At 40.6% G+C, this 21,473-nt stretch overlaps 1 protein-coding gene across 13 annotated transcripts in view; it reads left to right on the top strand.

Annotated features, from left to right (window-relative positions):
- The window catches only part of nrap (nebulin-related anchoring protein), a 108,945-nt gene extending 87,587 nt beyond the window's left edge, over nucleotides 1-21,358 (top strand). For 12 of the 13 annotated variants that reach the window (XM_069899961.1, XM_069899958.1, XM_069899964.1 and 9 more), the window contains 14 exons: nucleotides 74-187; nucleotides 1,755-1,952; nucleotides 3,624-3,728; nucleotides 6,352-6,450; nucleotides 8,761-8,865; nucleotides 8,944-9,051; nucleotides 11,630-11,941; nucleotides 12,305-12,409; nucleotides 13,125-13,223; nucleotides 15,691-15,795; nucleotides 17,329-17,436; nucleotides 17,907-18,218; nucleotides 19,685-19,837; nucleotides 21,014-21,358. In XM_069899961.1, coding sequence (XP_069756062.1) covers nucleotides 74-187; nucleotides 1,755-1,952; nucleotides 3,624-3,728; nucleotides 6,352-6,450; nucleotides 8,761-8,865; nucleotides 8,944-9,051; nucleotides 11,630-11,941; nucleotides 12,305-12,409; nucleotides 13,125-13,223; nucleotides 15,691-15,795; nucleotides 17,329-17,436; nucleotides 17,907-18,218; nucleotides 19,685-19,837; nucleotides 21,014-21,124 — 2,034 coding nt within the window. In that variant the 3' untranslated portion in view covers nucleotides 21,125-21,358. The remainder of the gene's footprint in view (nucleotides 1-73; nucleotides 188-1,754; nucleotides 1,953-3,623; nucleotides 3,729-6,351; nucleotides 6,451-8,760; nucleotides 8,866-8,943; nucleotides 9,052-11,629; nucleotides 11,942-12,304; nucleotides 12,410-13,124; nucleotides 13,224-15,690; nucleotides 15,796-17,328; nucleotides 17,437-17,906; nucleotides 18,219-19,684; nucleotides 19,838-21,013) is intronic. The other variant, XM_069899960.1, reaches the window with a different exon arrangement.
- Nucleotides 21,359-21,473: the final 115 nt, after the last annotated feature.

The raw sequence follows: 21,473 nt of genomic DNA, 5'->3' as shown, positions 1-21,473 counted from the left end.
TCTCCAAGCTTTATTCTATGTTATTTCACCGCTTCCCTGAACTTTGGCTCCTAACATGTGTTTTCTATTACAGTACAAATACAAAGAAGCGTTTGAGAAGACTCGAGGTCAGATGGTTGGAATCCAGAAACTGGAGGACGATCTGAACATTTCTCATTTGGTGCATGCAGCCAAACTCACCAGTGATGTATGTAGGAAAAGCACTTGGAAGTGTTTGAGTACATGTATTTTCTTTTTACTTCAGCACATGGGGGAGCAGGTGTGTGGGGGCTGGTGTTATTGATTAGGTAAATATAGTTTGGGGTGTTGGGGTGATATAATTTGTGTTGTGCTGGATTGGGCAGAATGGTAAGGATTATGCTTAATATCAAATATAGGTGTGTTGAGTTTTCAAATTTGCATTGAATCTCACTCATAATTTATTTTGACTTGAAGTTGCCTGATGTTGGAGGAAGGCATAGAGTTAGTGATGTAACAGATCCGATAGCACATTGGTCACCAGTGTTGACAGTCATTATCCTTCCAATATCAGACCAAGATGAATTTTGCCATTGTGATGGTCTCTGGTTAAGAATCCCAAATTAGACATATTTATTTATTTTCAGTGGATATTGAATTTTATTTTCTTTCTCCTCCTTAACTAGTTTCCTCAGATTGTTCCAAGGTCCAACAGTAGCTTCTCCTGTACATCAAAGCTACCTTGGTTTTTAAGTGAAGTATAGATATGCTGCTGAAGATCCAACTGCGCTGGGTAGGTCACGTCTCCAGAATGGAGGACCATCGCCTTCCCAAGATCGTGTTATATGGCGAGCTCTCCACTGGCCACCGAGACAGAGGGGCACCAAAGAAGAGGTACAAGGACTGCCTAAAGAAAGCTCTTGGTGCCTGCCACATTGACCACCGCCAGTGGGCTGATATCGCCTCAAACCGTGCATCTTGGCGCCTCACAGTTCGGTGGGCAGCAACCTCCTTTGAAGAAGACCGCAGAGCCCACCTCACTGACAAAAGACAAAGGAGGAAAAACCCAACACCCAACCCCAACCCACCAATTTTCCCCTGCAACCACTGCAACCGTGTCTGCCTGTCCCGCATCGGACTTGTCAGCCACAAACGAGCCTGCAGCTGACGTGGACATTTACCCCTCCATAAATCTTCGTCTGCGAAGCCAAGCCAAAGAAAGAGAGAATAACAAATTTCAAATTATTGCAATTGGGGGAAAAAAACTGCTGAACATAAAATGTATTCAAGTTGTTAAGCATAGAACCACTAATGTAACAAAGCCACATACTCTAATGGCCTTTTCTACCCTGCATCTCCACAATCTGGATTGGAATCAGTGAAGTCCCAATGGTTCCACCAGGTTGACCCTAGTGCAGGAGATGGGGCTTGGGGTCGGAGTCAACTGTGAGATGTGTCATCAAAACAAAGTTAGGATTCCTCTAGGTCCTCAGGCTAGAGGAAGGAAGGAATGGGTGTTGGGGTGGGGTTGAAAGCTGTGTGGGCAATGGTGGTGTTGGGTCTTGTGGACCCTGTTTTATTTTCATGGAAGCACATCTTCTCCCCTGCAAAAAATCCTGGTCTTGATGCAACTTTTTGGGAACGCCATGCAATCTCAGAATGAAATGAACCTGACATAATGTGTCTCTTCCCCATTTCTCTTTCCACGGGTTATCAATGTATTATTCTGCAAAGCAAATGACCATTCGTTAAAAATTATAATAAAATGTTGTTAATGCTTGCTTTTTTCAAATCAGCTGAACTACAGAAAATATTTTGAGGAGACAAAGACGAATTTCCATCTACCCATGGATATGGTGAACTTTGTACATGCTAAGAAAGCCCAAACCTTAGCAAGTGACCAGAACTACAAGAATATTATTCATCAATACACAACGCTACCTAATGACATGAAGGTCCAGTGGGCAAAGAGAGCCTATGATCTACAGAGTGAGGTATGTTCACCTTGAGAGCAGGTACTCAGTGGAAGTTGTGGCCTTCAGTCTTTATTCTTGCCCCTTCCTCTTCTTACTCCTCCAAGAAGGGCTCAGGCTAGAAACGTCGGTAATATATCTTTATCTCCTATGGATGCTGCGAGACCGGCTGAGTTGCTCCGGCATTTCTGGGTGTTATGTCCCAGTCCTATTTTTTTTGTCTATCACCCACTTTTATCTTTTCCCCTGGATATTCATTTTCACATGTGTGACTCTGCATCAGGATAATGAGCCCATATCTGCACTAACCTTCTGCATCTCCACATGTATTTTCTTTAAGTGCCAATGAATGGTGATTCAAGCTGCAAGTTTTACTCATTGTTCACCCCCATAATCTATAAATGAGGTTAATTGTAGCATCCTAGCTAACTAGGTAAGTAAATTACAGAAATCTGTCAACACCGTGGTTGAAGTAAAAACACAAAACGCTGGAGATGTTCAGTAGGTCAAACTGTCCTTTCTGTAGTAAGGGTAAAGATACAGAACCAATGTTTCAGACGTGAGCCCTTTGATGAAGGACGCTGTTTGACCTGCTGAACTTCTCCAACATTTTGTGTTTTAGCTAACTAGGTAATGTTTGTGAATATGAACCTCAGATCATGTGCTTTCTTATTTCATATTCTTCATTTCATCCTTGTCTTGTGTTTCCATTACTTAACTAGATAACTTATTTTTCACCAATTCCGATTATTTAAAAAAAAAAAGTAATGTATAAAAATGAAGTTAGACACACCGTAATTGAGAAGCAAGAAAGAATTAATAGATTGGCTGAATGTAAAGGTGATTTTGTTTTTCGAGTGAGGACTGGAAATTATGGGTGGGCAGCCTATGATGTTCCAGTGAAGGCAACGAGTCACCAAATCAAGTTCTGTCCACTCTGTTCCCCCTAAACAGGAACTGCAGTGCAATGATATCCACAAATAAGGCAATGTTATCATCGCTTTCTTAACTTTGTTTTGAATGATGTACATTGACCATTATGGACAGCATGGTTGGTGTAGTGGTTAACGCAATGTCTTTAAGGCACCAGCGATCGGGACCATTAGGCTGAGTAGACTTAAGCCTAGGGGACCGGAATGGGGACATCAGGCTCGGGCATGAGTGGGGAACTTGGGCTTTACAAATCTTTCAATCCCAAAAGTTCATTACACTTCCACCCAACCCCCCCCCCCCCCCCCCTTAGCATTTATTGACCCCTTTTCAATCTCCTGGCTAGTCCCATCGACTCCTAGGGGTTGATATTGACTACTTTGGAGACCCCTAATACGTTTTTTTTAATGTAACTTAACATCACCTTATTCTTTTCAATGAAGGGTGGTGCAGGGGGGGCAAGGTCAGGGAAAGCCTTACTAAAGCTCAGCCTAGGGACGCTGGTGGTAGTTAATTCACCATTGATTGGAACCGGACTTGGGTTTGAATCCCTTGCTGTTTGTAAGGAGTTTAAGTTCTCCCTGTGTCTGCGTGGGTTTTCTCTGGGGGCTCCAGTTTCCTCCCACCATTCAAAACTTAGGTTAATGGGGTGTAAATTGGGCGGCACGGACCAGTGGTCTGAAATGGCCTGTTACCATGCTGTATGTCTAAATTTAAATTAAAAAAATTAGAAACCTTTTTGGTAACTAGTTTTTGTTTTAGAATTTGTACAGATCTGATTTGAATTTCATGAGAGGAGTGGCTTGGATTTCAACAGGGGCATTGGGGATTGAAAGGATGAAGAGGGCAAGTGCACTTATCAGTGAGGTGAGCATTTTTTTTACAGTATTGAGTTTATAATTTTGTTTTTACAGTCGGTGAAATCTGTATGTGTAATCTCTGTGTGGCAGAGAAGTGATTTGTTCGCTAGCTTGGTAATGGACTATTCTGAAGTTATATTGGCAATTGTGCCACCTTGCATGCAGAGATCTCACAAATTACACAACGTCTTTTGGCATTGAGCTAAGAATTGCTGGAGAAACTCAGCAGGCCAGCCAACATCCCTGGATAATGTTTTGGGTCTGGACTCTTTATCAAAATCCCTTAGCATTCTCTAGATTTTAGCATTATTGAATAGGACATGGAATAGTACAAGACCAGACCCTTCAGCCCTCCTGCCTGCATGAACATGATGTCCAAGTTAAAGTAAAACTGCTGCTTGCGTATGACACATTCCTCTATTCCTGCACATTCACGTGCCTACCTCTCAAACGTTATTATCAGATCTGCTTCCACTACAAATCCGACTGCTCTCCTTTAACTTTCTCCCCTTTCACCTTAAATACGTCCTTTAGTACATGATATTTTTACCTCAGGAAAAATGACCGTGTGCTCTATCAATTCCCCTCCTAATTTTACAAAATTCTATCAAGCCATCCCTCATCTCTTCTTTTCCAATCTTTTTATTATTTTTATAATTTATAAACACATACAGTTCAAAGAGATATGAAAAATACATAGTAAATAACGAATTAATACAGAGATATTAAACAATAATATTGCAGAATAAAAATATATCATAAAAAAAATTTTTAGATCAGTTTAGAGTATGAACTATCTCTTAAAAAAAATATTAAAAAAAAGAGAACATCTCTTGATGTTTCAGAATAAACAACCCAAGTTTGCCTAATTTTATATCTCATACCCTCTAATCCAGGTAGCATCCTAGTAAATATTTCTATTGATCCCATCTATAGCCTCCACATCCTTCCTATATTGGAGTGACCAGAAGAAATGTTGAAGGAACATTGTGTAGAAAAAAAAAAAGGATACATTTCTGACAATTTCCACATATCGCCATGGAATCTCCCCAGTCATGGTTTCATTCAAACATGGGAATTTGTTTGATAGAGTTAAACAGTGTTGGGAGTGCAACTTGTAGTCCAATATAACCCAAATGTCTGGACACGAGTGTTATCAACTGGCCAAACTAAGACTATAGTACCACTAGTTAAAATTTCAATCATTTGTTGTATTTGTAGTTAGCCTTGGTCTCTGACACATGGGGTTAAAATACTTCTCATCTGACTGAAGATAGATGATAGTTTTATTTAAAAAATCTAGTATTTTCAGTCTGTGCTAATTAAATGAGAATATTTGAGTGTTCAGTAATGGTTCACTCCTCATCTAGGTTCAAAGCCGCAGCCCCATGTCTTGACCCAGATAATACCAAAGATTTATCAAACACTAATAACAAAATAAAGAGCTAATAGTCTCAAACAATATTGACCAAGATGCCTGCAATTTAACTGAAATGATATGGATTCTATGCACCATTTGGCTCCCACATGGACACATCTGGATTTAAATGGGCTGTTCTGCAGAGATGATATAATGGGCATAATTTCTGATGTAAATACATTGACACAAATACATTTTGGGTAGTGGGGATAGAGTTGAGGATATGATTGAAGGGCGTAAATCAATATACAGTAAAAATTTATCATTATGCAAAATTCAAGCAACTGGTAGCCTCAAGCAATCAGCAAAAACATCGAGGAAAATAAATAGGTAAGTTTAAAATTGGCAACCCCTAACAGTCAGTTGGCCAATCCACTTAACATGCAGTCTCAAGTAACAGGTGTCAGATACCAAGGGTTTTGCTGTGTACCTTCACCAAGGCTCTGTGCTAAAAGTACCTTGTAGAGGCAATGAAACAATTCTCATTGATTAGCTACCCTCACTGGACATACAACCAAGGCTGTCCGTAAATTGGAAGAGCAACACCTAATATTCCATTTGGGCGCTCTCCAGCTGGATGGCAGAAACATCAGTTTTAATTAGGCCCCTCCCTGTCTCCATCTCTTCCCGGTCCCTTTGTCTCCTTTCCGCTTCCCTGAATCCCATTCCCTCTAAGTGCTATTCCACCCAATCACTTCTCAGCATTTTTCCTCTTGTGCTCTCCCACCCATATCCACCTATGAACTTTTACCTGTGACTCTGTGCTCCTCCTCCCACCATTTTATAAAGGCGCCTGCCAGGCTTTTGCTCATACTTTGATGAAGGTCTCAGGCCTAAAACATTGGTTATTGTATCTATCTTTGCTACATAAAGAACATTGAGGGACCTGATGAGTTTCTCCAGTATATTTGTGTAAACTGGTCATATAATCACTTGGGCATTACCATAGAAATTGACAGCCTTGCTGTTCTACCATCCCAGTTCCATCCTTGAGTTTTACCCCTTAAATTTCAGCAGAAGCTCCTGGAATATCTGGGTGCTAGGATATTTTTGGACCCTGATGTTTGGTATTTGACGAATGAATATTTGCATTTTTTGAAATGGTGCCCATGTAAAATTGGACAATCTCTTTCATGCAGATGGTGTGAAGGGAGGAAATAGAAATGGATGTTGAGAAGGAGAAATGATTTCTTTTCGTTTTCATTCTCAGAAAAATTACCGACAGCATCCGAATTCACTAAGGTTTACGCAAGTGGCAGATTCACCTGATTTAATTCGTGCGAAACTCAGTAACATCATTGCCAATGAGGTTAGCTGATAGTTATAATATAGTGAAATCTCTCTGTGGGGTACACCAAAAAAAAGAATGAGCATGTAAAATCACTGGGGTTGCCTCAATGCCTGGCCTTGTGGTTGGTTGTGGGAGTGGGGTATGTTCTCTTCTTCTTCCTCTTCCTCAGTCCCTTGGGATTAGAGATGACTTGCTTTCACTCCAGCTTTTGTGGGGTCTGAGGACATGAGTGAGGCCAAAGTGTGGGCCACAGACTCTTGCACTATTGACCTAGTGGTAGCAGACAGGGTGAGTAGGTAACTCATTTATGCTGTGGTGCTCCTTTCTTGTTGCTTATGCAAATCTTCTGCTTCAAGGTTCCCAATACTATTTCAAATGCTCCTTATCTGTTTTTTCCAATTATGGGCCAGATTACCAGGAAATGGAGGAATATTGAACCTCTCCAAGGAAGCTTAGAACACCTTGGAATCTTTTTCTCCATCCGTCTGGTGGCTTTCTCCTGTGACTGATGTCAGAAGACAGTTTCTGTTTCAGAAGTTTGGACTTGAGCATGCAACTAACATGATCAGACTAATACAGCCATCTGAGAATAACTTGGCCTTTAAATCTGGGGATAATGGTTTCGGAGAGGAGAGTGCTGTTAGTTTGCTTGTCTTTCCGTTGGTACCTGAGTCAATGGCATTGATTTGTCAGCATTGGTCATGTGGCTTTGAAAAGTGACCAGCAAAGTCAGGAAGGGCTGTTATTATCTGGCAGGGTTGTACATTTGGTTTTAAGGTCTATTGGGGTCCTGTGAAGACTGGCTGTTGGGGGATCTATGAGTAATGGGGTCAGTTCTGGGAGTAGAGTGTGTTGGAAATATGATCTAGACATGCATGAACCCTGATGGTGGACCAGGGGAAAGGGTATTGTTGGAATCTACAAGCAGTAGGATGAGTTTAGAGACCACTGGAGCTATCACAAACTGACAATTGTGAGGTTACTGACCTCAAAATTCTGCATATAATTGGGTAATTGTTACTTTTTTTTGAACCAATATTTCTGGTTAAATTTGGGTGGAATCAACTTTTACATGGTTCAAACTTTTGACTGTGGTAAGTACCTGTGTTGCTCAAGACCAGGACCAGGCATCGAGTTCGGGCTCAGAATGTTGGGAGCTCTGGTGGGTGGGTGGCTGTGGCAAAGATCTGCGTTCAGGGCATCAGGAGCTCAGATGGGTCATGGCCTTGGGAGCTGGGGAAGCTGGGTGGCCAAGTCAAGGATCCACGGTTGGGGTGTTGGGGGCTCCAGTGGGCGAGTAGCCGGGGCAAGGATCTGTGGCCAAACTATTGGGAGTGTTGGTGGACGGGTGGTCAGAGCCTCAGGAGTGCGGATGGTTGGGCAGTTGAGGCCTCGGGAGCTGGGGCGGGGGCTTGGGGTGTCGGGAGCTTGGATGGCAGGTAGTTGGAGTAAGAATTTATGGTCAGGATGGTGGGAGCTCAGATGGGTGGGCAGTTGGGGCGAAGATGGGTGGACGGCTGGGGCGAAGATGGGTGGACGGCTGGGGCAAAGATGGGTGGACGGCTGAGATGAGGATGGGTGGATGGCTGGGGCATCGGGAGCTTGGAAGGGTAGGTGGCTTAGGCGAGGATCCACAGGCGGGGTGTCAGGATGGATGGTTGGCGTCAAAAATGTGTGGGGGGTGGGGGTCAACTTTTACACGGGTCATAAAAAAATGTGATTTTATTTTGAGGGGGCAAAAAATGGGGGGTGGGAGTGGTCAACTATTACCCGGTATGAATGATTACATGAGTATATGTGGTAATTAAGAGATATGTAGATCATAATCAGTGATTGGGTAGAAATCGGGCTTCTGCTAATAATCTACAAATCTGATAGTTATCTAACATACCAATGTGAACGCGTCATCTTGTATCACTTGAAGACGTAATTTATTTTGTGATATGCTATCTCATTGATATCTATCACTCTGTCTCTCTGTATGAATCTTTGTTTCAGTTTCTGTACTTCTAAGGCTTAGGGGACCAATTTCTCCCATGGATTTGTGTATTAACAGGCATTGTAGGTGGTGGGTTGTGCAGTGTGCCAACAGACATTTACATTGTGGGCCACTGGTGCAAACTTCAATGCCCCAAGCCTTGATCCTGACTAAATCTACACATCTGCCCCTCTCCAGCATATATTGAAACTACTTCTGTGTGCTTGTGGATGCTAGATATTAATGGGCTATAATTAGACTTTGAAAGGACATGCTGAGTGAAACATGCTATTTAATTCACAGATGTGTTATACAGATAATATAACTAATTTACATTATTTGTCTTTCAGCGCTTGTACAGAGTTGCAGGAGGAGATTCCCAGCATCATTACACTGCAGTTGTTAGTTCACCTGAATATATTAGGGCAAGGATTAATTCAGCAAACCTCAGTGAGGTAACCATAGAAGTTAATTGATTATCTTTGTTTTTAATTTTAAAATGTGCCAACACCATCAAACTCTGCTTTTTGCAGGTGAGATATAAACAATCATGGCTGAACCAGCAAGCCCTAGGATATAAATTGACCCTGGAAGCCATTCCTTTCCAGAGTGCAAAAGCATCCGGAGAAATAGCCAGTGATGTAAGAGCAACACTTGTTTATGCATGTACATAATTCTGCATATATTTCATTTGCATAATCTTGTGGCTATTTGTGGTGAAGTAACAGTCACGGTGTCCACTGAATGAACACAACCTCACTTGCAAGTTTGCAGTGAATGTCGCGCTATTGATCAATCAGATTAGACTGAGAGTTGTGATTAATAGGCTTTAATCACCCTAAGACACCAACATATCTCGCATGTTGCTGGCCCAATTCCAAGGCAGGTACTGAGGGAGAAGTTTGGGTGTAACAGCCTTTATAGGGATTTCTGGGAGGGAGGAGTCACAGGTTCAGGGGCTGGGCCAGCTCACACAATACATACATACACACAGTGGTTGCACCACAGTGAATCTCAAGCAACAAGGGTTGGAAAAGCTGAACAAAGGCAAAATCAGCCAGTTGGGGAAAGGAGGCAAAGACAGTCGTTTGGCACGGTTATTTAGGTGGGGTGACAAGATGAGCTATGACAGCAGCCTAATTTTGGGGAATGCAAGGAACAATCCTGCTCCTCCTGACCTCACCAAAATCTTCAAATTAAACTTGAAGTGACCTTTTGGGAGAAGTTAGGGGCAATTGTCCCAAGGCTGAAGATAAATCAACCAGCTTTCTCCTGTCGTTCTCCTTCAAAGTTACAGGCAGAGTCTAACAAGAAATGGACCACTCTTATGTAATGTCTTCAAAGACCCCCCTCTTTGTTGCTTTGGCTAGAAGTGCTTATCAACTATTTAAACACTTGCCTACATATTGATCCAGGAGATCATTACCAGCTTTCTAGCAAGCACTTATTATGTTTGAGATGCATATTGAGTCATTGAAATTCTCCCCAGGTTATACTACCACTGAGAGACACAAATTAGTTTAATTTGGTAAGGGGAAAATAAATTACTTTAATTGGTCATCGTCATTCCTTGTGATGCCTTGCCTTTTTGGCATGGGTTATCCTGTCTCTCTCTCTCCATCCATCATGATCCCTGGCCCTCTGAATTGCAGTTGTTGCCTCCCCGGTTCTCGTTCAGTGGGACCCTAATCGATCTTGAGTTCATGATTATACAAGGGAAAAATACTGAAGTGTTTTCCTGTTGCCTTCTTCAGCTGCAGTGTCCATACTGATAGAAATGCTTTATTATGTAACATTCCATTTATATCATTAGATTTGTGAAAGGGTGACTTCAATGTTATGAGTTGTATTTATTCTATATTGAGTCACTGTGACGTACAATGTTGATATTGCTGCAAATCCATTTAGTTTGCATTTTTCAGTCAACAATGAACATATTTATTACATTTTCATTATATTTTTGTCTTTTATTGGAATTTTCTGGGGTGAGAAAACCGCAGGAGTCTGGAAACAGTGAGAACAGAAATCTCCACATCTCACATGTTTAACTAATTCTTAATGAAATGTATAAGGTCACATTTCCTTCCCCCCCCCACCCCCCCCAGCCCCCCAAGAGAGTGTTTGAGATGTGAGTGAACAGATTTAAAATGGACCTGAGGGGTACCTTTCCAGACAAAGTAGTAGGTATGTGGGATGAATTGCCGGAGGAAGTGACAGATTGCATCAAACAAAATTTAAAAGCCATCTTGATGGTACATGGATAAGGAAGGTTTAGAGGGATATGGGCCAAATGTAGGCAAATGGGACCAGCTCAGGTAGGTCAAAAGGCCTGTTTCCATACCATATAGCTCAAAGGCTCTAGAAGTAGAATTTGTCTTTGGAATTCAATGCAAATGAACATCCTATTCACTTCTTGTATTCCTTTGCATTGAAGATAAAAGACCTGAAGATACTCTTCTAACCCATCAAGTCTGAACTAATTCAAATGGTTATTCCAGTGCTAAATCATGCACAAGGGCCAGAAAGGAAGTCATGATTAAGAGAAGGAAAGAGAAGAGGCAAAAAGAAAAAAGCTAAACAAAAAAAATTCAAAATTTTTAGAACAGTTCTGAAAGTTGTTTTCCATGCCCCAAAGTACTATAGTTCACCAATAATTAGAGATAACCACACTCTTAAAATAAAACTGGAGTGGAGTGCCTTCAGTCGTCTAAAAGCAGAAAATTTCAAATGTTGGAGATAAAAGCATCTGTGGAGGGAGTGTGGTGATATGTCTATTCTGTCATGTGCTGTCCTGTGTAGAAGTGGCTGTCCCACCCACTGATGACTTGATCCCCTATAATCCCTCCCCCTGTGACCTGGCCATAAAGGTCAACCTCCCTGCCTCCCTTCCATTCATTTGAGCACATGGAGTTGGGCCAGCTGAAATCTAATGTGTATTAAAGCCTATCATTCCTCACTCAGTCTTTGGAGTCCTTGATAGTCATTGATATCAGGGAGTAACTGAGTTAATGTTTCAGGTCAATCCAGAAATTGTGGAGTACGAATAATCTTGTAATTACAGAAGGTGAAGGCTGTTTCTTGCAGAAAACGTGGTGAGGTTTATGGAGGCAGAGAAAAAATATGCACATCAAGTTTCTGATTGTTTTTTTCCACCTTAAGCACTTGTGACGCAATGATTTTTCATCAGAATCTTTTAATAAGTCGCATTCACTTTTTCAGTATCACTACAGGAATGCTTTTGTCAGGGAGAAGGGAAAACATATTGGTGCTAGAAGTATTCTGGATGACCCCAGGATGCTGCACTGCATGCACGTTGGCAAGCTACAGAGTGACAAGTTGTACAAGAAAGAATCGCAAGAAAGCCGAACGCAGTTCCATTTATCAATGGACATGGTGAACCTGGTGCATGCAAAGACTGCCCAGTCCTTGGCCAGTGACTTGGGTTATAAGAAGTTGTTTCATTCATATACAGTACTGCCAAGTGATATGAGGACGCAATTGGCAAAGAAAGCATATAATCAGCTGAGTGAGGTAAGTCGAGAGGTTTTACGCAAATCAGTGTATTTGTTGCAAGTTAGGTTTGTCATTTATCATGTCATTGAGTGATGTAGTGTAGAAAGAGACTTATTAATGCCATTTTCCAGAACTTTGTTCATTGCCTTCTGTGCAGGGGTAATTCAAATACTCAGCTATATATTTACTAAATGCTCCTAGAGTTTCTGATACTACCTAACACACCGATCATTGTATAAATTCAACAATGCTTCAAGCAGAGAAATATGATGCCATATTATGGTGCGTTTTTGATCTTCAATTAATTGATGTTTTCTGATGGTATTGTCATTTGTATTTAACCTCTGTTATAAGTGATTCACACATCTTTCATTTCTGCAGATACAGTACAAATCTGATCTCAGCTTCCTGAGAGGTGTTGCATGGATGACACAGGGTTCCCCACAGATTGAAGCAGTGAAGAAGGCTGGTGAACTTATCAGTGAGGTAATCACTCCTGTCACTCACGTAAGGTTGTTTAGAATTACTTTCCCAAGTCCTAACTGTGCCAGATATTTTACAAGACATGAGATTCACCAAGATTATCAGGAATTTCCCCATGATTTAAGCTGCCCAAGAAAACTTGTCAAAGTGAGCAGTTTTTTCTTCACTCAGACAGACCCAATGGTCTTTCTCATTTCGAACAAAAGTCTGAAGTCATAGATGCCTTTCAGCTAAACAGATAGTGAGCCATGATAGATTAGATGAGATAACGAATTCCTGCTAGACATATAATTTGAACCTTCTGGCAAAGTATTTGTCTAACTTAAGAGAATTGCAATAAAATAATTGGTCATGGCGTGAACTAAGTCTACTTCATTAACTTTTCCTAAAAGGAATGTAATGAATGAACAAACTAAATACATGTGACTATTTCCATACAAGGTTCCTCTTTGTAGACTCTGAATCCAATATTAATCTGTCTTTCAGTCATCTACCAATGTCTGGCCTTGGTAGAATTAGTTCTGTGGTTTATCAGGAAAAATCCCACATTTGTTAGAAAGGACACATGAAGATTTCTATCACACACCAAATACATTATAATCATCCTTGAACAGAATTGACATTGCTGGAACAGATATGGGGGAAAAGAGTCTGAATCCATTAGATATTTTATTTTCAACAGTATATTAAATTAATTTTTGATTCCTTTGTTCTCTAGACAAAGTACAGACAGCATCCTGATTCCTTGAAGTTTACAAGTGTGACTGATTCTGCAGACATCATCCATGCTAAGACAAGCTACCTGCAATGCAGCGATGTATGTTAAGGGAGGGATTTGAAATATCCTTTCATGTGGCAATAATGTTTTAGTGCTGCATCCAATTTTCCCCTTCAGATCTGTGATAGCATTTCTAGCTCTGAAATAAGTAAATGAAGTTTGATGGAAGTGCAATAATTAATTCAGGGAACATACATCTCTCTTTAACTGTAGTGTTGAAAGCAAAGAGAAATCAATTGTAATTTCAGCATTATTCACTGATTTTTATGCAGGAATGGGGATCAGGATAGAGGTAGAGAAAATGTATGGTGTCAAATTTAGGCCAGTGGCCTAATAGTAATCATTGCTTCAACGGTCCTGTCCTCAAATGGTTGAATAAAATATATAAGCTAACCAAGCAAATACTTCCTCTTTGCACAGGTCTGGATTTTTAAGTCATGATGCCTAGCATGAAAATGATCATGAGTTTATTGTCATATACATTTTATAATATACGTGCTGCAAAAGAAAAGCTACTTTGTAATACATAACTAAATTGAATTAAAAAGAGACAATGTCATGAACACTGACCTGGGTGTGGGGAACCATCAGGGATGATCTCAGCCAGATCTACAGTAACCTCTTCATTAAGCTTGTGGGGAAGAACCAACTTTGCAACTTGAACAAGCCCATCCAGAGCGGGCTTTTCCGCACCAAACTTGGCAGTTTTGTCCGTGGGCTGCCTGAGCCTCCGACCACTCTCGGCTTCGTGGCCTCGGCAGTCCAGGACCGAGAAAGCCTCCAGAGAAAGGTCCGACAGAGAATCTGCACCTCTGCTGTACGTTCATCCCTTTCCCATTGGGAATTCCTTCCACCTCCCCCCACCCCCCCCCCCCCACCCCTGTGGTTTTCTGTGCAGTTGATACAAGGAGACAGTGGGCTGCTCAACTCGAGAACAGTCTTCGGAAACTCTGATCTCCTTCCCTGCCACTTTGAAGTTATGAAATAAAACCTAAAACTGGTTAAGGGAAAAAAGAGAAAATGAATACAAAAAACATAATAAATATTCACAATTATCCGAGTGCAATAATTGACTTTACAATAGCAGTGATCATTCTGTTGCAGTGTTGGTGTCATCCCTGATTAGTGTAACAAAGGGAGAAAACTGATGGGTGTTAGAAATAAACTGTTCTTGAACCTAGAGGTGTCAGTCTTCAGGCTTGTGTACTTTCTGTCCGAAGGTAGCAGTGAGAAGAAATTGTGATGGGAGTTCTTTATGATGTTGGTTGCCTTCTTGAGGATGGGAGGTTGGAGCCTGTAATGGACCTGGGCTTGTTTGTTACCTTCTGGAGTCCTCTGTGTTCCTGGGCAGTCAAATTCACAAACCAGTCTGTGATGTAGCCTGTCCGTGTACTTCCCACAATGCACTTGCTGAAGTTTGATAAAGTACTCTGAGATGCCAAATGTCATCAAACTCCATAGAACCAGAGAATATTACAGCACAGAAATCAATCCCTTTGGCCCCTCTAGTCTGTGCTGAACTATTATTTTGCCTAGTCCAACTGACCTGCACCCAGTCCATAGCCCTCCATATCCCTCCCATCCATGTACATGTCCAAACTTCTTAAATGTTAAAATTGAGCCTAAATTCACCACTTCAGATGGTGGTTTGTTCAAATATAAAGGCTTAATTGTGCCTTCTTCATAGTTGCCTCATTGTGCTGACTCCAGGAAAGAACTTCTTGAAATAGTGACTCCTGGAAACTCAAAGATTCTGACCCTTCATTCCCTTGGCTCTCCTTCCTAAAGTCGACAATAAGTACCTTGGTCTGCGCAACTCAACCTGAACTGAACCCGAATAGTTTGTCAGAATGCACAGCTGGACCAAGCCCGGACATAATGCATCCAGTTGGGTTGTCTGGGGCTTGGGTTGGGTGGCCAGTCTCATCTGAGGTGCTTAATTAATTTATTCCAATTGTTTAACATTACAGTAATCTATTTCTGATATAGTCCAGATGAAATAACATATGATCTGTACTTTTTGAGAGCCAAAAAAGAATTTTCTAGATTTGAAGTAAGTTTAAGTTAACAATGAGCCTTCTTTGTAAATGTGGACATTATGCTATTGGATTCCAAATGCTTTGTGGCCACCTAACAAATATTACAATAAGCAACTCTTTTTAACTCTATAGTAGAATCATTTTGTTTGTTTGAGTGGTATCTTATGTCTTCTATTCAATGCAGGACATTCTAAGTTTAATCAAATGAAAGTAAGATAATTGAATTTTCAGTTACTGGTATCTTGTGTCAGTCAAGAAAAACAAGAGTGTTCTGATAATTTTACAGCAGGTACTGGAAACCTTGTAAGGAAATGTTGCCAAACCTCTATCTGGTCATTTTTCTTCATGCAGTCAAACATCTATTTGCTTTGGTATTTACAAATGAGCTATGTGCTAATGGCAACTGCGTTCCATGGAGAAAATTGAGTTTAAAGTGAGATTTCATTTAATGATGCATTGTATTGCAGAGGTTATACAGATCAAGGAATGCACAGACCATGCATAGATCTACGATACCACCTGACCATCCTGATTTCAAGAGAGCACGAATCAATGCCTACAACATCAGTGATGTAAGTTGTTCTACTGACTATTAGCCTCTCTCATTGTTAAACTCGATTAGTTGCTTTCTTCTTCCAGATTTCAGATTTATGGATGGAATGCATACCTAACATCACATAGATCCCTGAGATTCTTTTTTCTGTGGGCGAGGCAGAATTACCACTTCTTGGTAGTGCAAAAAAAAATTGTACACATGTAAACAAATAAAGAAATGTAAATAAACTATGCAATACAGAGAGGAAAATTAACAATCAAGTGCAAAAGTAAGAGTCCTTAAATGATTCCCTCATTGAGTTTACTGTTGAGGAGTCTGATGGTGGAGGGTAGCATCTGTTCCTGAACCTGGTGGTGCGATCCTTGTGGCATCTATGCCTCTTTCCTGATGGTAGCAGTGAGAACAGAGCATGTGCTAGGATCTTTGATGATCTTTGATAATTTGATGATCTTTGATGGATCTTTGATTGCTGCTGCTTCTCTCCGATGGAAGCGTTCCCTGTAGCTGTTCTTGATGATGGGGAATGTTTTGCCTGTGATGTCCTGGGTTGTGTCTACTGGCTTTTGCAGGGCTTTATGTGCAGAGGTATTGATGTCCCGATACTATACTGTGATGCAGCCAGTCAGCACACTGCCCACCACACATCAGTAGCAATATGACAGGGTTTCCAATGTCATACCAAATCTCTGCAAACTCCTGAGGAAGTAGAGTCGCTGGCGTGCTTTCTTCACGATGCCTTAGTGTGTTGGGTCCAGGAGAGATCCTTTGAGGTAGTGACTCTAAGACTTTGCTCGCCCTCTCCACCTCCATCATGTCTGCAGATGATTAAACTATGTTTTGGGCAAAAGGATGCAGCCCACTCTTACATGACATTGCATATTTTAACATCGCCACTTGCCGTAAGCTATGGGTTATTGTGTATATTTCTGAATTCAGGTCAAAAGGTGCAGGGGTTGAACCTTGATCCAGACATTTATCGCAAGTGATTCATTGCCAATGGTGGGTACATGTGTCCACCTTTTTTATTATATGTTGGGTGCCAAAAATACTTGCTCTATGTAGAATGAGCCATTTTTTTGGCACACGAAAATAACTGTTGTGGCCTGATTTCTTAATCGGAGTGAAAATATCAAAGCAGTAATAACAGTCGAGCTAAATTAGAACAATGAATAACTGCTCAATTATTAAAATGTAGGATTTTATTTATTAAGAAACTCACCATTAACTTTACTGCACCATTTATTTTAAAGCAGCAGTGAGTTTTTAATGTGCATTTGAGGTGAATGGAAATTGCTATTGGCAGTCAATTTTGCGCATCTGCTATCGATGTTTGATGTTACGAAACTGGATTCCTAATTCAGCTCAAATGCTGTAAGATGGCATGACAAAGATGCCTGCTTCTCCCTTACAGGAATGCTCATCCAAGACCAACTATGAGCATCCTGCTATTCACTTCAAGGTTTTGGTGAGGACTGGGAAGTGCCGTCACCAGTGGTGTAAGCAGAACCAGATGTGAGAGAACTCCTAAATGTTGCTCTTAATATTACAGAAAGCTTACAAGACATCCTGGGAGCAGACAAGGGCACTGGGTTATGACCTTGGGCTGGATGCCATTCCCTTCCAGACAGCAAGAGCATCGAGGGAAATAGCCAGCGATGTAAGAACCAATATTTTCCTGCAAAATGTAAAGCCTCTGTCTAAATATTTCAACCAAATTCACATCAAGTGTAACTGTCTTCCATAGAAATTGATGACTGCATTTCAATTGCTTAAAAATATGAAAGATTAAAGGATGCTTAATGTCTGTAACACAGAAGTTTAATGAGATCCGATCTGCTGCATTTCAAGATTTATAAACTTTGCTTAGATTTTATTGTGCTGTGATTTGGATCAGCGTGATATTGTTGGAATTTTTTTAAAACCATGTACAAAAATACTATTGACTGTTTATAAAAGGACATTTGTTATCAACCACCAAGTTCAAATGTGGATATTAATGACTGTTCAGGCTTAGAATGAGTGATTGATAAATAATTTTGAAGTAGTAAAATTGTAAGCTGATTTTTAATTTGTTGAATACATGCGAATATAATTTGATTTTATTTTTAAAATCCTTTTTTCTGGTAGTACAAATACAAGCAGGCATTTGTGCAAGAGAGGGGCCAACAGATTGGTTGCCATACTATTGATAATGATAAAAAGATGAAGCACTTCCTAGCTGCCAGCAGACTTCAGAGTGCCAAGGAATACAAGAAACAGTTTGAGGAGAGCAAATCCAAGTACCGATTACGACTGGACCAGCCTGTTTTTATACAATCCAGAAGAAGCCAGCAGCAAGTTAGTAATACTAACTACAGGCAGCACTTTCATAACTGGACATGTGACCCGGAGCAACTAGACGTGAAGCATGCTCGAGAAGCTTGCAAACTACAAAGTGATGTAAGTAATGGCAATTGTTGTTTTAAGCACTCCTGCACGCATTTTGAACAGAGAATGTGTGCTTTTACAAGCATAAGTAGCCCAGTGTATGTGATATCCACACATTGAGGAAATGTGGGTCAGGTAAACGTGTTCTTTTTTTTAAAATGCATTTACTGTGTGGCAGCGTTTAGAAGGCAATGAAATTCTTCTAGCTGTAGAATTATACAGAATGGAAACAGGCCCTTTGGTTCAACTTGTTAATGCTGACCAAGATATCTCCCTCACTTATTAACATCGACTTCTCGGGTTTCTGCTAGCCTACTCTCCGTCTCCCTTTCTCTTTGTCTTTCCCTCTCCATTCCCAGAGCCATCTCTCCTCCTGCTTGCTGCTGTTTCCTCCCTCTCTTATCCACCTATTATCCCTCCCTCTTGACTTTGGGACTGGGCCCACCTCCCCCCCCCCCCCACCACCACCATCTTGATGGTGCACCTTGGTTCAGGTTTTTGCATTCTCTGATGGACTCAAACCCAAAAGGTTGGTTATGTATCTTTACCTTTGCTCTATAAATCACACTGTTTGACCTAGTGAGTTTCTCCAGCATTGTGTTTATACTTCAACCATGGTGTCTGCAGATTTTCGTGTTTTACTTTTGCATCCCTCAGTTAGTTTCATTTGACCCATATCTCTGTAAATCTTTTCTATTCAAAACCCAACCTAAATGTTTTTTAAACATTGCAACTGTACCTGTCTCTACTACATCACATAATTACCACCCCCTGTGTGAGAATGTTGCCCCTCGTTATTCTTCAAAATAATTTCCTTCTTATTTTAAAATTATACCCTCTGCTTTTAGTCACCCCTCCCCCCAACTGGGGCTAGGAATCCAGAATTGCACACTCCTGCAAGTGTGGACTTACCAATGTACAGTTGTAATCAGCTCCTGTACTCAAAGCGCTGACTGATGAAGGCAAATGCTCCAAACACCTTTACTACCCTCTTTACCTCTGAGTCCACTTTCGTTAGACTATATACCCGCGCTCCTAAGTGTCTCCGCTGTAAAAACACAACACGATGCTACCATTTAGTGTGCACATCCTGGAGTTGAAGTGGTCAGGCAAGGAACTTGCCCACACTGCAGATGGGAAAGATGGGAATGTCCCAAGCCCAGCATTCATCTCCTCGTACAAAGGGCAGCAATGACAGGATCCTGTTAATAGGGCTCCCTTGTTGCTTTCTTAATAAGAAATAACTCTGGAGGATAAAAATGAAGGGCAGCATAACTGGAAAATGTGATTGATCTATAAGAAGACACTAATTAGCAAACTCAGCATATCTGCTAAAATCAAAAATCTCCCCACTAACTTTTGAAAGTCAATGCTGTGGCTTAAGATGTTACAAAGTGCTTCAACATCCTGGGCAAATCTGGGTCAAAGTGGCCTGGAGCTTTCTCATACCTGGTCATTAATTGTATATTTTCTCCTAGGTTGCATACAAGTCTGACCTCAACTGGACTCGTGGGATTGGTTGGACTCCTCCAGGTTATCACAAAGTTGAAATGGCTAGGCAAGCCACTAAATCGTCCTGTGCACAAGGGCCGGAGCCTCAGGATACTGCCATCCAGTTTGAGCAATTCACGGTGAGGACTGTGACCAGTTATTGTGTCAGTTGTTAATTATTGATTAATAACTCATCCATAAAACCATCTGTATAGAAGCTGCAGATGCTGGGAATCAGAAATAAAACCAGAAAATGCTGGAAACAGTCAGCATGTGTGGACAGAGAAACCGAGCTGATGTTTCAGTTCAGTCTGTTTCACTCTCTGTCTGGCTTCTGAGGGGATCTGGAATTTTCTGAACAGTATAGATATTCAGTAATCATTCCTTTCCTGCCCCTTTAACTCCACAAGATGTGCATGGTGATGTGGGACACAAGGAATTTTGTGAAAATTTGCAGCCTTTGTAATGATAGACAACCAGATTTTGCAGCACACAAACTCTTAAAGAATATTCTTTTTGTCTGATGTACTGGTGATTTCCTTGCTTTGATGAAACAACTTAAACTCTGAATCTGTGCATCAATAACAAACGATCATTAAAGGTGTATTACATGTTGAAAGTATACAAGTGAACCAGATAAAATATGATCTAAATTGAAACAGTATGTTCACCGAGTAACATTGGGTGTGAGAAGAAATGAGTTCACCAAAAATAATGCTTTAATATGACAGTCAGTCAAATTGAAAGCATTAGGGAACATAAGAATATCAGACAGACATTCAGCATCTGATGTCAAATAAAGATCGTAATAAATGGCAGATTCAGGTTAGGCTGCACTTATTATTTGGCGTTTTACTGACCTAGACCCATTTCAGCAAGAATCCATGCATTTAGATAATAAAGCATTAAATATGAAACCTTTTTTGGTGGGTTAGTTTCAAAAAGCTTAGTGATGGAAGCTCAAACTTTAATGGAATGGTCAGAATATAAAAGTGCACTGTGCAACCTGACATCTGATATGTCCTCTGGCAGATGAGGCTCCCCGGAGAGCGCCAAGTTCAATAATTACCTTTTAAGGTACAGGAAATAATTTGTATGTCTGTGTACTCAGAATGATGTGAAGGGTCTAATCAAATTATATTGAAGGACAATTTAAAGTATCCTAAATTTCTGAAGTTTTAATGGTTGAAGGTATTCTTTGTGCTTTCTTGATGGGTGCACTGGAAAATGATTGATGTCTTATAGAATGTGACTGCAAAGTATTAACACAATTATTATACATAAAGTCAAAAGCTCATGTTCCTCTTTATTATCAGCGAGCTCAGGCAAACAGAAGTACAGAAGAATCTCAGTGGACTGATGTGATGCCAGATGCAACTGAGATACTTCAAGCAAAAAGGTTCAAGATGAAGCTTGATAAAAAATAAAATGCTTGCATGGCTAAATGCTGTCATAGTTTTTAAATGGCACATTTTCCTAACATTATATATAAGCTACATTTAATTTTTAGTCAAATTTTCCATTCATAATTTGATGTACCGTCTGGACTTCAGGGTACAATTCTTTATTCATTTTCTATCAATTTGTGCACTGAACAATTTTAACTTGTAGTTTTGTCTATAATTTAAAAACTATGCATTAAAATGATAGACATATTAAAATGTTGTGTTTTTGTGATTGGCAAATGTTATTAGCCTTTACCAGCCAACTCATTTCACTTGAGCACAAGGCCACATTTTATTCAGAAAGCTCCCAATGGTTGATGGGAGAATGTTT

This window comes from Narcine bancroftii, chromosome 10, assembly GCF_036971445.1.
Source record: "Narcine bancroftii isolate sNarBan1 chromosome 10, sNarBan1.hap1, whole genome shotgun sequence".
Classification (NCBI taxonomy): Eukaryota; Metazoa; Chordata; class Chondrichthyes; order Torpediniformes; family Narcinidae; genus Narcine; species Narcine bancroftii.
Note: the sequence above shows the minus strand (reverse complement) of the source record. Positions and strands in the feature narration are given on the sequence as shown.